This window comes from Rattus norvegicus, chromosome 4 (genome assembly GCF_021556685.1).
Source record: "Rattus norvegicus strain SHRSP/BbbUtx chromosome 4, alternate assembly SHRSP_T2T, whole genome shotgun sequence".
NCBI lineage: Eukaryota > Metazoa > Chordata > Mammalia > Rodentia > Muridae > Rattus > Rattus norvegicus.
Window position 1 is genome coordinate 180,591,664 of NC_141537.1, and position 18,924 is coordinate 180,610,587.

Genomic DNA, 18,924 nt, shown 5'->3' on the forward strand with positions numbered 1-18,924 from the left:
AATTTATTTTTAATGGGAAAAATAGTCATACTTTACAAAGCAAGTACAATCTTTTGGGTGCAAACCGTATGTTTGCGTTAACTCAGAACAGTAGGGTTTCTCCTTCTATGCCCACCTGCTATGCCCACCTGCTACACCCACCTGCTATGCCCACCTGCTACGCCCACCTGCTACGCCCACCTGCTATGCCCACCTGCTATGCCCACCTGCTATGCCCACCTGCTATGCCCATCTGCTACGCCCACCTGCTATGCCCACCTGCTATGCCCACCTGCTATGCCCATCTGCTACGCCCACCTGCTATGCCCACCTGCTACGCCCACCTGCTATGCCCACCTGCTATGCCACGCTGCTTTCCTTGACTCACAGTCCGGCCTCATGCACATACAACTAGGCCACAAGGTAAGTATTTTCCTGGCCTTTTAGACAGCTGTGTAGCTGTTTTTCCTTTTTGAATGGTGACTACAACTCGGACTCACAGGCGTATCACCAAGCTCCTCACGCCATGCGACATGAAGTCTGCGGGCCTATGCTAGACCTCCGGGTGCACATGTGTCCGTCCACTCACGGCTTTGTAACTCGATGTACCCACTGACTGAAAGAACTAAATCAGTTCACTGATTTAGTGGCTTTTCCCAGGACTGACATAGCCTCATTAAGACAGTTTCACGTTTGTCGCTGTCCACCTAATCAGCAGAGCTCTCATAAGCAAAGTCCTCCAAAGTTTTAGGAAGCCTCACAAATAAGGTGCAGATTTTCCAAAACTCAGTTTCCTTTGAAAGCTTAATTTTATGGTTGGCTAGAAGTGAACTCCGTTCCTTCCTGTAACAGGCTTACCTAATTCATTTCCTAATGATAGTTTGTAGCTACTGTTTTTAGATAAAATGTTTAGATTTCACAGATGACTTTTTCTATAGAAAACCGTAACAACTTAGTATTGTAGAAAATGCTTAGTGTATAAGATACTATGCGCTCAGATTTGAGAGTCACTAAGTGTTACTACTTAGACTGCTGTCAACAGTGAGTCCCCAGCAGTGAGCCACACCCCAGCATGCTAACCCATCGTGCTTGACACCAGCAGTGCAGGTATCAATGGAACAAGCAGAATAACACTACACCACAGTCTGAGGACACAGGATCCCCAGTGACAAACAGATACTGCCTCTCTCTATATAGGATCTATACTGACTTGTTATCTGGAACCTTTAAATACTAAACTCATCCTTAAAGAGTGCAAAGCCACGTGGAAATCTGCTGTAGAAGTTTCCTAAAATATATACATGTGTAACATTGAAACGGAGTTACCATGTAATGGGGAGACAACGCCCCAATTAGACATCGTATGCTAATGACTAAAACCGTTACTACCAGGAACGAGTTAGTATCTTTTTGATTAACTGTCTCTCGTGGACTCCTCAAACATTCCAGACTGCGTTATGGGCCTGAGAAGAAAGCCTGCTACCTGACATGTGGCTCTGCCATCGTGAGCACATGGCTTAACCCTCACCAGAGCAGCGTCTGGCAGTAGAGAGTAACCCACACAGAGGCCCATAACTGAGAGCGTGCAGTCAGTGGGAGAAGGGGAGGTGAAAATAAATCCCACCCTGAGCACGAAGCCATGTGCAATTGATACGTGCTGAAAATGTAAAAATCAGTTTTCTCCAATGGAGCACCCCCGGGTGTATCTACCAGAATCCAGGGCAAGCCCAACACAAACCACACAGCAGACTCCATGGTTTTTTTGTTTTTGTTGTTTAAGTTTGATAGAGAGAAAGGGAGACAGAGACAGAGACACACAGAGAAAGACAGAGACAGACACAGAGAGACAGAGACGGAGACACAGAGAGACAGAGACACACACAAAGACAGAGACAGAGATAGACACAGACAGAGACACACACAAAGACAGAGACAGAGATAGACACAGAGAGACACAGAGACACAGAGCCAGACAGAGACAGAAAGAGAATGTGGAGTTGGGCGGGTAGAGTAAAAGGGGAAGAACTGTGGGAAGGTTAAGAATGATCAAAATACATTGTATGGAAAACTTAAAAATAAGTAAGTTCTAGCGACTCCTGATTTGGGCACTTTCTTGACTCTCAAGTAAAAGTGAAACTTGCCAGCCAAGTGTGGTGGCACAATCCCAGCACTATCCCCAAAATTATCCTTTCATGCTAAGCAGAGAAAAGTGTGTAAGTGTCTTACAGCACACACAGTTCATCAAGAGCTTGAATGTGCCCTTCCTCACAGACAATCAAGGGGTGAACTTCTTAGCCTCAGAAATAGGTAATAATAACTCTAGCACTTGAAAACTTACTTTTATTTACTTATTACTATTACTTATTTTTATTTTCTGTGTATGAGGGTTTTGCCTGTACATATGTATATACACCCTGTGCTCTTGAGGGCCAGAAGAATGTTGTAGCCCATGGAATTGGAGTTCTATATAGAAGTAAGCCACTGTGTGGTACTGGGAGTTGAACCCAGGTCCACTGGAAAAGCAGTAAGTGCTGTTGATTTCTGAGCTGTCTCCAGCCTCAATCCCAGCACTTGAGAAGTGAAAGCAGGGGACTCAAGCGTTCAAGGCTAACCTTGGGTACATACTGAGTTCAAGGCCAGCCTGGAAGACAAGAAACTCTGTCAAAAACTAAATGAGTCAACAAAACCAAGGCAGAATCCTTTCCAAGTGCCTGTTCATTGATTAGCATCGTACTTGTCTGAAGGCTCTCTGGATTGCCAATCTTTACAAAGGCAAACATTTAGGTACATTTTCATTCTTTCTCAACTTGCTATTTCTGATTCCCAGCTTCCCCTACTACAGGCTGAATCTATGAGCAACTCTTCTGCTGGATGGCACGCTCACCAGCAGCTGAGAGTGCTTCAGACCCAGGCTAGATCACTGATCAATACTTAGTCAACTCACAGACTGCAATCCCCTGAGTCACTTTTCCGTGAGTCATGCACCCAATCTTATCCAGGGCACCATTATAACACGACAATCTGCAGACGCACGGCCAGACACACTCCTGCTCTTAGCACGGAGATAGACTCTGCCGAATCTCACGGCAGTGTCCCTCGCTGGCAGTCACGCACCCTTTGATGTTGATGTGTGGAGAACCATCTTTTCCTATTAGATAGGGAAAAGCGTACGAGTGTCTTCCAGCATCTGCAGCTCATTCTGAGTTTGCATGCACCCTCTCCACAGTCAGTCAAGGGGGGGGGGGCATGCGATAATCTAATCCAAGGGACTTGGGAGTGAGGCTCACAGCAGCTGATGACCCAGAGAGCACAGGCAGAGTTCTCTGCCTCCAGTAACCCCTCCCCCACGTGAAAGGTCGGGGGGGGGGGTGGTGAATGAAGGAGACATGCTGTAAGAGGCTGGGTGAGCAGCACTGTCTTAGCTACCGTAACAAACACCTGACAAGGAACACACTAACGATGAAGAGATTGTTTTTGGCTCACGGTTTGAGGGTGAAGCCAAGCCCAATGGGGAGGGTATGGCAGCAGAACAGGAGGCAGTCTGTTACACCATTCACAGTCAGGAAGCAGCGAGATGAATGCTGGGGCTTGGTTCTTTCTCCTCTTGATTCAGCCCAGGACCCAGCCCACAGGATGTTTCCATCCCCATGTAGGGTGGGTCTTCTGTCCTCAGTGAAAGCTCCCTGGAGGCAGAGTTCCTACCCTAGGAGTGCCTAAGCTCTGACAGGATGAAGTGAAGTTCCTCCTTCCTAAGGGCACAGCACTAAAGCTAACTGCTTCTGTGGCCTTTATGGTCGCAAGCCTTGGTCCTCTATGCTTTACATGCCCACGTGTACACCATTACCACGGGAGCCTTCCCTCTACCCAGAATAACACCTGCTCTCTGCCGTGCATGGTGTGATTTCTATTTCACATCAGCTTCATCACCATTTAGCACAGCGCACGCATGCACAGTCACTCTTGCTTGCTTTATAATGTCTGCCCCTTTCCATTTGAAAGTAAGCTCCGGACAGCAAGGAACTGGTCGTTCTCTGCCTTTCTCCGTGCCTGGAAAGTTCCTGGTTCACATGGTGGGAAAGCCAGATTTATTAAATGAATGAAAGTGGATGGCAGAGCAACTCAGAAGCTGAAGGGGACGGGTGGGCTCCATCTAGATTGTTGGAGCCTTTCTTATACACAGGCCAACAAAGTGAGGGTCTACTTGCTTTCTAGGGCTCAAGTAAGATGCTAGCCATCTCTCAAGGAAGCCTTGTTAAGACCTCCAGGATTAGGTGAGTTGCCTCTTCTTTGGGTCTCTGTAGCTGTGTTCCCCACTAAGGTGTGCTCCCCGTACTGTACCTTCTGTTGATGACTGCTTAGCTCTGGTGCACCCCAGTGTTAACACCTGGGATTATCTAATGCATCGGTTGTGGGTAACGCACATGAACTCCTGTGATTGTGTGAATAAATGAAGTTCTCATAGAGGGGTGGAGGATGGGGACCAAGACATGGCGGTTGGTGGAACTGGGATAGAAAAGCTTGTGTTTTGCCTAGGACGGAGTTGCGGCAGCCTGTGGTTTCTCACAAAGCCAAGACGAGTGTGGGAACATGATGCAGCCAGTTACAAAGATTAGTCAGAGATGTCTATGCACAAACTTATAGGGGCCTGGACCAGGCTGTGGCAACGGGACAGTGAGGTTGGGGCAGACGTGGTTGACATTAGAAACGGCCATCAGTGTTCATGATGCAAGCCTGAGAGAGCAGAGAGGGTGGTGCTCTCTCTCTAGTCCTCGACTCAGATCTGAAGCTCTTAAGAAAACATCGTTTGGCAAGTTGTTCTAACCAACGAGAGCAGAAGAAATCACAGAATAGAAATACCTCCATTTTGCAAAACCGACGTAGCTACATTTGCTGATGTATTTGTAGCTCAAACAGGTGACTTAGGCGGTGATTCTGAGCGGCTGAGAGTGTCGGGTGACAGACTGACAAGGGCGTGCTTAAGGGAAGGATGTGGGTGACGCTGTCTAACAGAACAACATCAGCTTCACCAAGAGAGTCGGCTTAGCATCTCTCCCTCTTGATGTGGCCCACGGCGCAATGTGTAAAGTAATCTTGTCAAACAAACAAACAAATCCCCCGGGGACGAGAGGCAGGGTGAAAGTGATTTCAGTACAACCACGGACCCATGCTCAGAGCTGGATCCCTGGAGCCCGTGGTGGAAAGAGAACCGATTCCCAAAGTTCCCTCCGTATACCATGTGCCAAGTGCTAACCTGCACACAGGGGTGCACACACAGGCACAGGCCCACGCACACATCACACTTACATAGACACAAACATGCTCTCTAGTAACGAATAAGATAAAATAAAACACGAGACAGACCTGACTGATTCCGACAGAGGCGAGGGGCTGAGAAGCATGATAAACACTCTCTCAGTAATGGGAGGCATCTAGGCTCAGGACGTGAATCCCACAAGAATGTTTTATTCAAGTCTCAAAACAAACAACAAAAATGATGCGGTTGGGGATTTAGCTCAGTGGTAGAGCGCTTGCCTAGCAACCGCAAGGCCCTGGGTTCGGTCCCCAGCTCCAAAAAAAAAAAAGAAAAAAAAAATGAAACTATGTGTTTAGACAGACACCAGAAGCACTGTAGGTGGGACAGTCAAGCCTGCTTGGATCCTGACTGAAGAGAAGAAAGGCTGCAGTCACGTGACCCTGCCGTTCCTTGCTCTTCACTGGCTGTGTTTTCTTGGGAATACAATCTCTAAAATATGTAAACGCATCTGTGGCTTATGTGTCTCATGATTTACATATCTGTGGATCAAGCAACTACAGAGTATTCATAAAAGGGCCCATGTTGACCGCGTGCAGATGCATCTCTGACACTTTTCCCCAGATGATACAGTGTAACAAGCATGGTGGTTACATTGGTTCAGGATTAAGAGAGAGGAGACTGTGCCAGCCTTCTAACCATTTGTAACCCTAGTTCCAAGGAGATTTTGTGCCCCCTCCCAGCCTCTGCAGACACTAGATGTGCATGTGGTAATACACCATATACAGAAAACACCCATATCTTTAGTATAAATGCACTGTGCATCTGTGGAGCTTGGCATCCTCAGAGGTCCAGGGCCTGTCCCGTGGACAAGTGGAAAGGTTTTAGGGAATCTCTCCTGACAGTCTGGAGAAAGGAGGGAATGCAGACGGAGGTGGAGATGATCAGGAGCACCTGTGTTGGGTACTGGCGAGGTTGGCTATTGTTACCATGAAGGCCATAATAGCCTTATTCCCACCGCTTGACTGTACTTGGAAATTCCAATACCTAAACCTTTTGAAGAAGCTATCTCTGTCCCTTTTAGTTCATTTTCCTTGAGTTTTTCCCTAGAAAACTATAGCATGATTTATGTGAACAGAGAGCCACAAAAATCCCTCTTCAGGACAGGCCAAAATAATAATGAGACCCATAGGCATTAAATCGTCTCTACCGTCATCAGTTATTTTAAAAGGGGACCATTTCTCACTCTGGCTGATGTGGAATATTTATATAACAGACCCTCTGTTAGAAAGCTCGCTCTATGTGAAGAAGTATTAACACTCACCTTGGATGACAAAGCACAGATGGTTTGGAAACCAAGAAAACATTCCAGTAATTTGACATTTAGTAGGATTGAAATACACATTCCAATCTGCTAAACATTTGTCACTTTATAAGCAATAACAACAGCAACAACAACAAGAAACATGGACTTTTTTCCTTGTGCAATCAGATAGGACTGAATCTTTCTGTAGACTGGGATTAAGCCCTCATCCCTTTTAACCTTACCTGGTGAAGCTTAACAAGGGCACAGCCTCTCTCCTGCCAAACACACTGACAGGTTCATCCTGAGGTGGGAAATACGTGCTCTTCCTTGTCTCAGGGGCTGAGAGGTAGCTCAGAGGTTAAGAGCACTTACTGCCCTTGCAGAGGACCCAGGTTTGGTTCTCTGCACCCACGTGTCAGCTCATAACGATTTGTAACCCTAGTTCCAAGGAGATTTTGTGCCCCCTCCCAGCCTCTGCAGACATCAGATGTGCATGTGGTAATACACCATATACAGAAAACACTCAAATACATACAATTTACAATTAGAAGAAGAAGAAAGCCTTAGTTGGGCATGGTTATGTAAGCCTGGAGCCCCAGTGCTGGGGAGGCTGAAACAGGGGGATACCTGGGGCTTGCTGGCCAGACAGTCTAGCCCCAACAGTAACTCCAGGTTTATAGAAAGACCCTGTCTTTAAAAAGTAAGCCATAAGGGGCCAGCAAGACAGCTTGGTGTTTGAAAGCGCTGGCTGTACCGACCGCAGAGGACCCCTAGTTCAGTTCCCAGGACCCGCACAGTGGCTCGACACTTATCTCTGACTCCATATTCCAGGAATCTGATGTCCTCTTCTGACTTCAAAGAAAACCAAGCACCCATGTGGTATGTACACACACACACACAGACACACACACACACACACACACACACACCAGTCACAAATAAAGTAAAAAGAAATCTTTAAGAAGGTAAACAATTAAAGAAGCCAAAGTCGAGGGCGATTGAAGAAGCCTTGAAACATCAATCCATGTATGCCTCCACATGTACACACACTCACACACGCACACTCACACTCACATACACACACATCTACATACACACACACTCGCACATACATGCACACACACTCACATATACTCACATACACAGACACATCTATACACATACACACTCGCACACACACTCACAAACTCACATATAGTCACATATACTCACACAGACACATCTACATACACACACTCTCGCACACATGCACACACACCCTCTCACACACACTCACACACAAAGACACTTAACACACAGAGAAACACATCCTCACCATGCACATAAAAGAACAAAATGCTCCAAAAGTGAACGCATTCCTACCATGAACTTAGACTTTGCATGACTTCTCATTTCTAGAGGCAGGAAAAGAAAGTCAGTGCCTAAGCATGGAAGACCTAGCACAGGCAGGATGCCACCGTCAGCTGATTCCCTAGAGACTTCTGACAAAACCGGCTGCCCCAGCTTGGTTTTCTTCACAGGTAGGACCGTCCTTGTCCAGAGCCCAGACTCGAATCCATTAAAAACTCTACCATGCTTCATGCTGAACAAGGCAGGGTGTGTGTCTACTCTGCACTGGTACAGACGGGCGCGTGCTCGGGGATCTGACCCAGACAGCAACTGCTAGCTGCGGTGAACTGGGTGGCTCAGGTATACTACTTATCCTCTGTGTGTTTTAGGAACTATTTAAACTTGAGAAAGTGGGGCATCTTCTCCTCTGCTTCACAGAGCGGTATTATGAGGGGACACCCAGGAATGGCATCTGTGCCATGCTGACAGCTTTAGCCTCTGATATGGGTTGAAACTTCTTGCCACAGAAGCAGCTGGGCTCGGTGACACAGATGGTTCATTGTTCAGTTCTCCCATCTATTGATCCTTTCCTCCAAGATAATGGAATTCTCACCGTGAAGAACTACATTTCCCCACATCCTTTGCTGCTGGGTAGGGCCACTGACTGATGTTCTAGCCAATGAGAATCGGCTAGAAATCGCGTGCGTGCGTGCGTGCGTGCGTGCGTGCGTGCGTGCGTGCGTGTGTGTGTGTGGTGGGGGTGTTTCTAGGACTTCCTCCTTCTGCATCTCTACCTTGCTTCCTGGAATGTGGATGGAATGTGTGAAGCTTCCACACCCCACCAGCTCACGAGGCCCATGTGAAGCAGGACAGAAGGCTGAGTGGGTGTCCAAGGCCTATCTAACTCTGAAGGTCCCTCCCCACCCCAGAAATGTAAACTTCAAGTCCTTTTTAGGTTTTTTTGAGCCTGTGTCGTTGGTCCAAACCTTCCAGTGCTGGAGGTCAGTGAACGCCCAGGCATCTACCTGTTTCTGTTTCCAGCAGTGCTGGGTCAGTGCTGGGTCATGGAATGCACCCTGTCACACAGATTTCTGCTTCTGGAGACTCAAGTCCTTGTGCATCAAGGTCTTTACTGGCCGAGCCACGTCTGCAGCCCAAGTCCTGACTTATTTTATTCACGTGCCTTTTGCTTTGATTTGCCTCACTGTTATGGTTATGAAGGCTTTTAAGCCCTTCACTGATCTCCCCAGAGACAAATACAGATTGAAAATAAATGCCAAATTTACAAATCTCTGTGTGCACAGACTAAAAACTACAGGAGCTAAGCAAAGGGGTGGCTCACACTCCTCAGAAGGTCCTAAGAACCAGAACGAGGCCGTTCTGATGGGGAGAAGGCAAACGATCTATGGACCTTCGGGGACAAAAGTAACAGAGCAAGTGAAAAGAGGAGAAACCTGGTGATGTGGCTCACGGCTTTGCAGCGAAGAAAGACAAAAATGTGTGCACGTGCTGAGCCTTGAGAACAAGCCAACGAGTCCTGGCAGGCAAGCACGGAGGTCGGCAACCCGTAACAGGTCAGAGCCAGGACACCAACAGACCTACCCTGAAGGAATCAGGGAAGCACCGCTTCCCTGCTAGGAACTGTTCACGTAATGTCAACCGGTTTTGGATGTATGTGTTTTAGTAGTCACGGGTCAAGGTGGTCACGGTGATTTATGCTGTAAGAAGTCATTTACTGTCTTCTCTCATGACAGTCATGCAGATCCAGTGTACTTGCTGTGAAGAATCCCTTCTGTCAGGCTGGCCTGGGACTGCCGGTTGGAGGCTGACTGACAAAGTTTTGTGTTTCTCTCTGTGACAGCCAGGGCACTTCAAGATTCTGGTCTCTGCATTGTGACCGACCCGACTAGCTCTTCAGTAACTTGAAAGCAGCTCCTAGGCTATGCAACACGTTTTCCAACACACGGCTGCTTTCCAGCTATATATATATATATATATTTTTTTTTGGTTCTTTTTTTCGGAGCTGGGGACCGAACCCAGGGCCTTGCACTTCCTAGGCAAGCGCTCTACCACTGAGCTAAATCCCCAGCCCCTTTCCAGCTATATTTTGAAGCTAGAAGGGACTGTTGACATTCGACATTCACACAGTGGCCTCTGGGTCAGGAAGATGCCAAGTTGAGAGTGGCCAAGGCTGATTTTTTTACCTACAATATTTTAAAGCAAAATTCTTTTATTGCAGACTATATGAATTAACGTGGCACCCAGTTGCCAGAAGTTCTTCATGGAAAATAAAAACATCTACTTTTAATGTATTCATTTCTCATTCTGCTTTCCTTCTGCGGAGCCCAGGCTGGCCTTGAACTCCTGATCTCCCTTGCTCTGCTTGACGAGTGCTGGAACCATGTGTCTGTGCTGCCCACTTTTTCCTCCTGTAGTCTCAGCTTTCTCCTTCCCTTCCTTCCCACCGATCCCTCTCCTCGCTCTCCCTCCCGCCCCTCCGTCTTCCTCTTCCTTCCCTACTTCCCTTTTCCTCTTTCTCTTATTTTTCCTCCCTCTTTTGAGTCTTTCTCTCTTTGATAAGAGTTATCTCATGCCAGACCAGTACTCTAACGGCTGAGAACTCAGCCCCAGGCGTCCCAAAGCTTTTTAAAAGTTAAACAAATTCAATTCTTTCAACTTTCGAAGCCAACATTTATATATGTAATTTTTGAAATATAATTTTCATATTGGTGACTCAGGTTTCTGAGTCCTTCCCAGTTTCTCGAGACTTCTCTGAAGCTATGATCATCCAAATGGCGTTAATGGATCTGAAAGGAACCTGACTGATACCAAGTGTAAGGAAAAGCCATTCTCTCATCTGACTACTTTAACAGAGGTGGCCTCTTTCTCCCCTCTGGTGCATGCGTGTACACGTCTCCTCACGATGCACAACCACCGTGTCGTCCCTGATGGAGAGAACTCTCTCCTGTCACATGACTGCACTAGCTGGTGACCTCTGACCCACACCTGTGCTCACGGCCTGCCTGCGCTGAGGACTGTGGGTAATGATGTAACAAGATGGTTGTCAGCTGCAGCTACGCTAAGTGTGGGGACCGTGCCTAGGAAAGACAGTGCATAAAATGGGTTTCCGTGAGTCTGAAAGCACAGTGAAGGCAAGGTGATGGCTGCTAGTTTACCATGCCACACAGCATGCCACATGTGCCACACATGATGCACAGTGTGCCACACAGCATGTTACATATGCCACACATTCCACACATGCCACACATGCCACACATACCACACAGCATGCCATATGTGCCACATATGTCACATGGTATGCCACACAGCATGTTACATATGCCACACATGCCACGTAGCATGCCACACAACATGCTACACATGCCACAATGCCACACATATGCCACATAGCGTGCCACACACATCACACAGCATGCCATATGTGCCACACATGCCATGCTGCATGTCACACATGCTATACCTGTCACACCTGTCACATCTATCACGTATCATGCTACAATGCCATACAGCATGCCACATGTGCCACACTCATGCCACACATGCTGCACATGCTCTAGTATGCCACACATCATGCTACCCATGCCACATACATGCCACACATGTCATACATGTCACACATCATGCTACCCACACTACATACATGCCACACATCATGCTACCCATACCACACACATGCCACACAGCATACTACCCATACCACACACATGTCACACAGCACACTACCCATACCACACAAATGCCACACAGCACACTACCCATACCACACACATGCCACACATCATGCTACCCATACCACACACATGCCACACATCATGCTACCCATACCACACACATGCCACACAGCACACTACCCATACCACACAAATGCCACACAGCACACTACCCATACCACACACATGCCACACATCATGCTACCCACACTACATACATGCCACACATCATGCTACCCATACCACACACATGCCACACAGCACTGTCCTACACCTGGTAAGAGACACATGTAACTGATATCTAAATCCACTTTACAGATGAGAAGTAACATGAACAACATGGAGGTCACTGTAAAATTGCTTTCTGGAACCGGCCATGACCATGGGGTGCCTGTGCATCACCTGGACTTGTGCTCCTTGGCTGCCCACATAGGTGCCCATAACCAAAGGAGAATTGAGGTAAAATCTCTTAACTAAGGAAATGGAAGAAGCCACAGTAGCTGCGAATGTTTAAGCAGCATCCATGTAAGGCTAATGCTCAGAGAACGCTGTCCATGGGTGACAGCCTCCTGTCATGTAGACATGAGACTGGAGGTGCATTATGTTTGTGTGCTTTGAGGTAGCCTGGGGTCCATGTAAGACTGAGGAAGCCATGCCATATTAAGGAAAACAGATAATAGGACTTTCAAATACTAATTTTTAAAAAGTCATGACTGAGTGTGGTGGTTTGAATATGTTTGGCCCAGGGGAAGTGGCTCTATTAGGAGGTGTGGCCTTGTTGGAGGAAGTGTGTCACTGTGGGGGTGGCTCTGAGGTCCTGTGCTCAGGTTCTACCCAGAGCAGAAGAGGCCTCCTCTGGGCTGCCTGCAGGAGCCAGTCTCCTTCTGGATGCCTTTCGATCAAGATGCAGAACTCTTGCTTCCTCCAGCATCAGGCCTGCCTGGATGCTGCCATGCTTCCCGCTGTGATGACAGTGGACTGAACCTCTGGAACTGCAAGCTCCAGTTAAGAGTTGCCTCGGTTATGGTGTCTCTTCAGAGCAGTGAAGCCCAAACAAAGACACTGACCATCTTTACTTCATACACTCATATAAAACACAAAAACACACCTGGAGGCTTACAGTTTAATGTGCCTCAGATGGTCTGACACAGGAACACCACAGGTAGGGAGAGAGTGACCCTGTGTGGAAGGATGTCAATGGCTCCCTTCACCAATGCACACATGCTCAGCTTGAATGTCAGATAGAGCATAGGCAACTTTTCAATATTGGTATGTAAAAAATGCTGTACACATTCTCCTACTGAAACAAAGTTAAGACTGGAGAGAACGTTCCCAAATCTGTTGACTCAAGTTCAATTCCTTTGACACATGTGATAGAAGGAGAAAACTGACTTCTTTAAGTTGTTGTCCTCTGACATGCATGCACACTCACACACACACACACACACACACACACACACACACAGAGAGAGACAGAGAGAGAGACAGAGACAGAGAGACAGAGACAGAGAGAGACAGAGAGACAGACACAGACAGACAGACAGACACAGACAGACAGAAAGACAGAAAGACAGAAATATAAAAATCAGCAAAACACTAACAAGTACTTGCTCTAGCTGAGATTCCTATATTTCATCTGATGCTCTGTGTGAGCAGAATCCCGGCTGAGCCCAGATGTGTGGTTACACTGTTGTTCCTTCCATTGTTCTTGGTCTGAAACAGTTTCAAACACAGCCGAATTCTTCTAATGCATTTGTCTATTTAGTGGTTCTATTAAGTTTCTTCCTTATGAACTTCAAAGGAAATAACAGGAAGAACAATTTCTATTTTAAAACTGTGTTTGTGATTTGGATATCAGGGTGGAGGTGATGCCGGAAACTGGCCAGAGGGACCAATGAACAGAAAGGAGTGACTTACCTGAGAATTCCTCCTCTCTGGCTTGGCACTGGAGTCACTTGCTGTGCAGGCATCCCTGGATACCTGGAGTACCGATAAGAGAAACCTCAATGAGGGCTCCCAGTCCAAAATACCCTGCAGCCTGCCAGGAGGAAACCTCTACACCCAGGAGGGCAGCATGAGTGGAGAACACAGAACCTCCCCAGAACAGGATAGACCAGGAAGGGCCTAGTGTCTGTGCATCCAGTCATCACCACCCGGGCTGCATTTGAGGCGTGCTCCCACCTGAACAGGTGAGACACGGGGCTGAAGACAAAGCTCAGTCAGCAGTGTTTGTCGAGCTTTGTAAAGACTCAGAGCTGATCCCCAACACCACAATCTACATGTGGCGCCACTCACTGTGTTCCCAGAATTCAAGAGGGGGATTAGGTGCTCAAGATCGTAAGAGGTGTATCCTATGATGTATGGGATCTTGCCTGAGACTGAGAAAGGTGAGTAGGACCCTGTCTCCTAGCGTCAGAGACAAATTGTCCAGGGTTCAATAACGTGAATCCCTGTCAAACCACAAGTATCTTAATTGAATAAAAGTGGTTATCAAGTAAAACCGACCCCACATGCACTGGTACCGAAATGCTGTGCGGGTTTAAACAGGCTTAGTCTGCATGTCTCAACAACCGAACACACGTCTTCTTGACACAGATAACAAGGGATTTCCGCAAAGCCAGACAGTTCTCTTCAAGGAGATGTCTTCAGTCTCTGGAGTAAATGTAGTGTCAGCAAGCTGCCACAGTGATGTGGTTAGGACCCCCCCCCCCCATCAGATATGAACAATGGGATGTGTCTTGAGCAGACACCCAAGCTGTGTGTGCTGCCCTGGAACTTTAATTTTCAAAGTCATGGTGGGAGGAACAGAGGATAACTTCAAAGCTATGATAATCTAAGTCATTCGATACTCAGTAGCCTTATGGCCATTGCCAAGAATCGTCAAGAAGATCGGTGGTAACACTCTCTGGAGCGAACAGCACTGGGCTTCCCAATCATTCGGAAGCAGATCTGAAGAGACACAGACACAGTAATGACTCCATAAACGAGGCCTTATGCAGAGACTGATGAAAAGGGAATGTGGGAGTCAAAGGCAACCCAGGTACTGTCTAGGAAGACACGGGCTAAGCTGAGTGGAACAGCAGTCTGTGGTGAAGGCGTGTCTCTTAACGTGACTTGCATAGCTGCAAAGAAGTCCCAGGCATTTGCCACATATGACACAATGAGAAACGTGTTTGCATGACTGCTTGCGTGTCCTCGGGATAGCACCACCATGATGTAACATATGAAGGAATGGGACTTCAGAGAGGTTAAGTAACTTGTGTGAGCTCACAAAGCTAAGCCATCCTTTAACACTGCTGTCCAGCAGACAGTGCCATTTTAGAATGTTGTTTGGAAGTGGAAGGAAGTGAGTCACTGTTGTAGGTAGGCGCAGGGTTGGGGGTCATGGGGGTTGTAACTCAGCCTTGCTTCCTGTTCACCCTCTCTGCTCCCTGCTCTAGTAAGATGTGACCCCATTGATACAGCGGAGAACCCTCACTTTTACCACTGAGACAGGCTAAACCCCCTTAAACTGAGAACCAGAGTAAACCAGAGTAAACTCCCCCCTTCAACTGCTCCTTGGCAGGCATTTGCCACTTGCTCAGGAAGCTTCAAGTCAGTTATGTGTGCATTCTGTGTCGGCCTCATCTCAGACCAATAGGCCACTTCAGCCCCATGTTCTCATGACAGCCAGCACTCAGGTATCATTGACCCAGGCCACTCACGATTTCTTTCACGGTATTTCTCTGTTGGGGTTGGTCTGATGCTGCTAGGTATGCAAATGCTAAATACTGGCTCTGCAGATACACATACTGGCTCTCACATACACATACTGGCTCTGCAGATACACATACTGGCTCTCACGTACACATACTGGCTCTGCAGATACACATACTGGCTCTCACATACACATACTGGCTCTGCAGATACACATACTGGCTCTCACGTACACATACTGGCTCTGCAGATACACATACTGGCTCTCACATACACTAAGCCACGCAGTGATGCTCCGTAAGCCTTGCTCCCCATGTTAGTTCATCAATAAAAGGCTTTGCTCCCCAAGTTAGTTGGTCAGTAATCCTGCCTTGACTGGGCAATAGAAAGAGAAAGGTAGGACTATAGAATGTCGTGAGGGGTCTCGGGAGAGAAAGCAGAGAAGAAGAGAAGAGAAGAAAGGAGACAGAGAGAGGAGGAGACAGCCAAGAGAGGAGGTGGACCAGAAGGAATAGCAAGCAACGAGGGACATATGACTGGGATGCAAGTTAGAGTATCTCCAGACTTGTCCCATCTAGGATTACAACTTGTAAGTAAATACCAGGCTTGAAGTCTTTTATTCAGGCCAGAGAGAATATATAATCTGTGCTGTAAACTGACCCACAACTTACAGCAATTAGAATCCAATTAGCCCCAATAGGGCCTGAGTGAAAGGCGGTAAAAAGCCAGCATAGCCGGATGAAGAGGCCTGATCTCTTCAACAAAGAGAGAAAGCAGACCAAAGCCCTAGAGAGAGCTAGGCCTGGAGCTGCAGGTGAAGGCCTGAAGCAGCACAGAAGTGCGGTGGTTGGAGAGGCCTGGCCAGGGTGGGCGGGAGGCTGACCCAGTGGGGCAGCCAGCCTTCTGGACTGAGCTGAGGGGGTGAGGCTGGCTGCCACAGACACAGGCTGGTCTGAGGAGCCTGCAGACGCAGAAGTTCTAAGGGAACATTGCTTCTGAGTGGCAATAAATGGCCCCAGACTTCAGAATGCTAGGTATTGGGTTTAAAATTGGTAAGTCTATATCCTTAAGGAGAGTTCAGTATTAAAGGAAGAATATTTCCCATGTTAAAAAAACGGAAAACACGACAGCAGAAGGTGCTTGGATCTTGCACAGTTTTGTTTCAGTTGTTGTCATGGAGCCAGTTACCACGTACTCAGTCTGATCACAGTTTCTGTGCCCTCTCTGAGAAAGTTCAAATGAAACAGACTTGGGGGAGAGAGAACTGAAAGGTGGAATGCTAAACTACAAGCAGTAAAAACAGAGGAAGACAAAAGGTTCTTCCCAATAGAAGAAAGGAAACTGATGGCAGCTGGGACTCAGAGCTCTCTGGCCATGAGGTGTGTGTGAGCTCTCCCTGCTATGGGCCCACCTGTACGGGGCAGCAGCGTGTCACTCCCACCTCACTCCCACCGCACTCCCAAGGACTAACAGACCGGGCGTCGAGGCTACCACATCAGATAACACAACTGGCCCCAAACTCGGTTTCCTGATTTCCTTCAGGGCTCTCCTTCTGGGGTCCCCTGGTTGCAAGAAACTTTTTTTTTCTGGGATTGTTGCCCAAATTCTTCCTGGCTTGTCTCTCTTGAGTTCCAAACTCCAGTATCTAGTTCCCTCTGTCCCATCCATCCCTCTCACATCTGGACTTAATGTGTCCCAAACTACAGTTCTGACCTGCCCTTCAGACCGGTCAGTCCTGGATGCTCGGTGGGTAGCATGAGGACAGTTAAAACTGGAATAGTTACGAGATTATAACCATTATAAGGGATCACAAGGCAGAGTGTGAGGCCCGAGAATAGGAAGGATGGCTACTGAACACCAACACTGAAGGTCGAGGAACAAAGAGTGATGCAGTTGTTACAGGAAGAAAAGAGAGAGAGAAAGAGGGAATGAGAGACAGACCGACAGAGACAGACAGGCAGCAGCCAACAAGCTGGAGCTGTTGACCCACAGGGGACACATGTAAGCAGCTTCACACTATGTTTTCTTCCTTCGGAGCTCTCACCAGTACTCCCACACTGGCTGGACACCCACCAGAAAGCCAGAGAGCAAGACAGGGGTGGTAGGGCCTGAGAAGCAGGAGACCAGCATACAGTGGAGGAGGGGTAGGTTCCAGAGATTAACACAGAAAAGGTTAGACTGGAAGACCAGACGCCCTTAGCTTCCGACAGTGTCCGTGCTAGGAAAAGCCTAAGTAGTTGAGCTTGAAGGGGCAGGTGCTGTGTTGGTGGATCACAGTTGCTGTCTTTCACCTCAGCTCCATTTCCTCTATGCCCTCTTGGAGCCCAGACACAGTGAGGCCTGGCCCACCTCCATGCTCCTCTGTACCTACAACGCCCTCCATGTGTTATTTCCTTCTCTATGAGTATCCGAGAATCTCTGCTCGATTCATTGTAAGGAGACACAGGAGTCTGGAAACGCTGGTCCTGGCCAGTGGCTTAGTGGGTAAGGCATTTGGCTACCAAGTGTGGAGCCCTGGCTTCCACCTCTGGCACTGCGTACGCGGGCCTGGAGGTACAAACCTGCAACGTCAGCTCTCCAGCACGAAAGAAGACCATACATGTGTGTTCATCCTTGGCTATGCACAATTCCCAGGCCAACCCGGGATACGTGAGGCCCTGCCTTTAAGGGCGGGGGATGGGAATTGTGGAGATTTCTCAGTTGGTGAAATGCCTGCTTACACACATGTGAGAACCCGAGTTTGATCTCCCAAGACCCAGGAATGGTGGCGACGCACTCCTATAATCTCAGTTCTGGGGAAGCTAGAGACAGGAAGATGATCTAGGGCTTGCTGGCTTTTATGGTACTCAACCTGTTCTTTACTACATTTTTTTTGCATTGACTAAACATTTCCATACATGTATTCCCATGTATTTGATGATTCTGTCATGTTTTGAAGAATAATGCCTTTACTCATTTTATGTCTGTAAGAGCTTCTGAATGATAGAAATAAAAACCACTCACAGCTCCGTGATCTTTCCTGTTCTCTGTGGTATTAATACTCAGCACCATGTTCTTCCCTGCTCTGTAGTATTAATGCTCAGCACTGTGATCCTCCCTGCTCTGTGAGGTATTAACACTGCATTATTACCTATGCATAGTTCACAGGCTGATACAGTTATTAATTGATATATCGCTGTCTCTAAAGGAGCTGAGAAGTTAAAAAGAACCCCGAGCCTGCCTTACTTGCACTGTTACTCAATTAGCTCTCTTGTCTGGTAGCAGCCTGTTGTCTCTTCCTGTGGATGAGTTACCTCACGGAGCTGGTCCCTTAACCTAGGTTTGTTGCCACTGATCTCCTTCCACCAGAGTATGAATTACTTGTCTGTAATAAGTTGGTAAATATATTACATTAACATTACTGTGATCTGGGCTCCAAAACATATTGTTGTGTATAATTGTTATCTATTAAACCAGCTAAGAAAGAAGAAATCTCTTTTTTGATAACAATTTTTACTGGGGTGTGTGTGTGTGTGTGTGTGTGTGTGTGTGTGTGTGTGTGTATGATATGTACATAAGTGTACATGCAGATCCTTACAGGTACACGTAGAGAACTAGGGGGGCTCATATTGAATGTCGTCCACAATTGCTCT

At 47.4% G+C, this 18,924-nt stretch overlaps 1 protein-coding gene across 11 annotated transcripts in view; it reads right to left on the reverse strand.

Annotated features, from left to right (window-relative positions):
- Lmntd1 (lamin tail domain containing 1) overlaps positions 1–18,924 on the reverse strand; it is a 233,736-nt gene that overhangs the window by 140,501 nt on the left and 74,311 nt on the right. For 7 of the 11 annotated variants that reach the window (XM_087658986.1, XM_087658971.1, XM_087658970.1 and 4 more), the window contains one exon: positions 13,514–13,576. Coding sequence is in view for 7 of the 11 variants with exons in the window: in XM_087658971.1 (XP_087515097.1) it covers positions 13,514–13,576 (63 nt within the window). In the remaining 4 variants the exon portion in view is untranslated. Of the gene's footprint in view, positions 1–13,513; positions 13,577–18,295; positions 18,373–18,924 lie in introns of those variants that run through there. The other 4 variants (XM_087658978.1, XM_087658981.1, XM_087658979.1 and 1 more) reach the window with 4 other exon arrangements.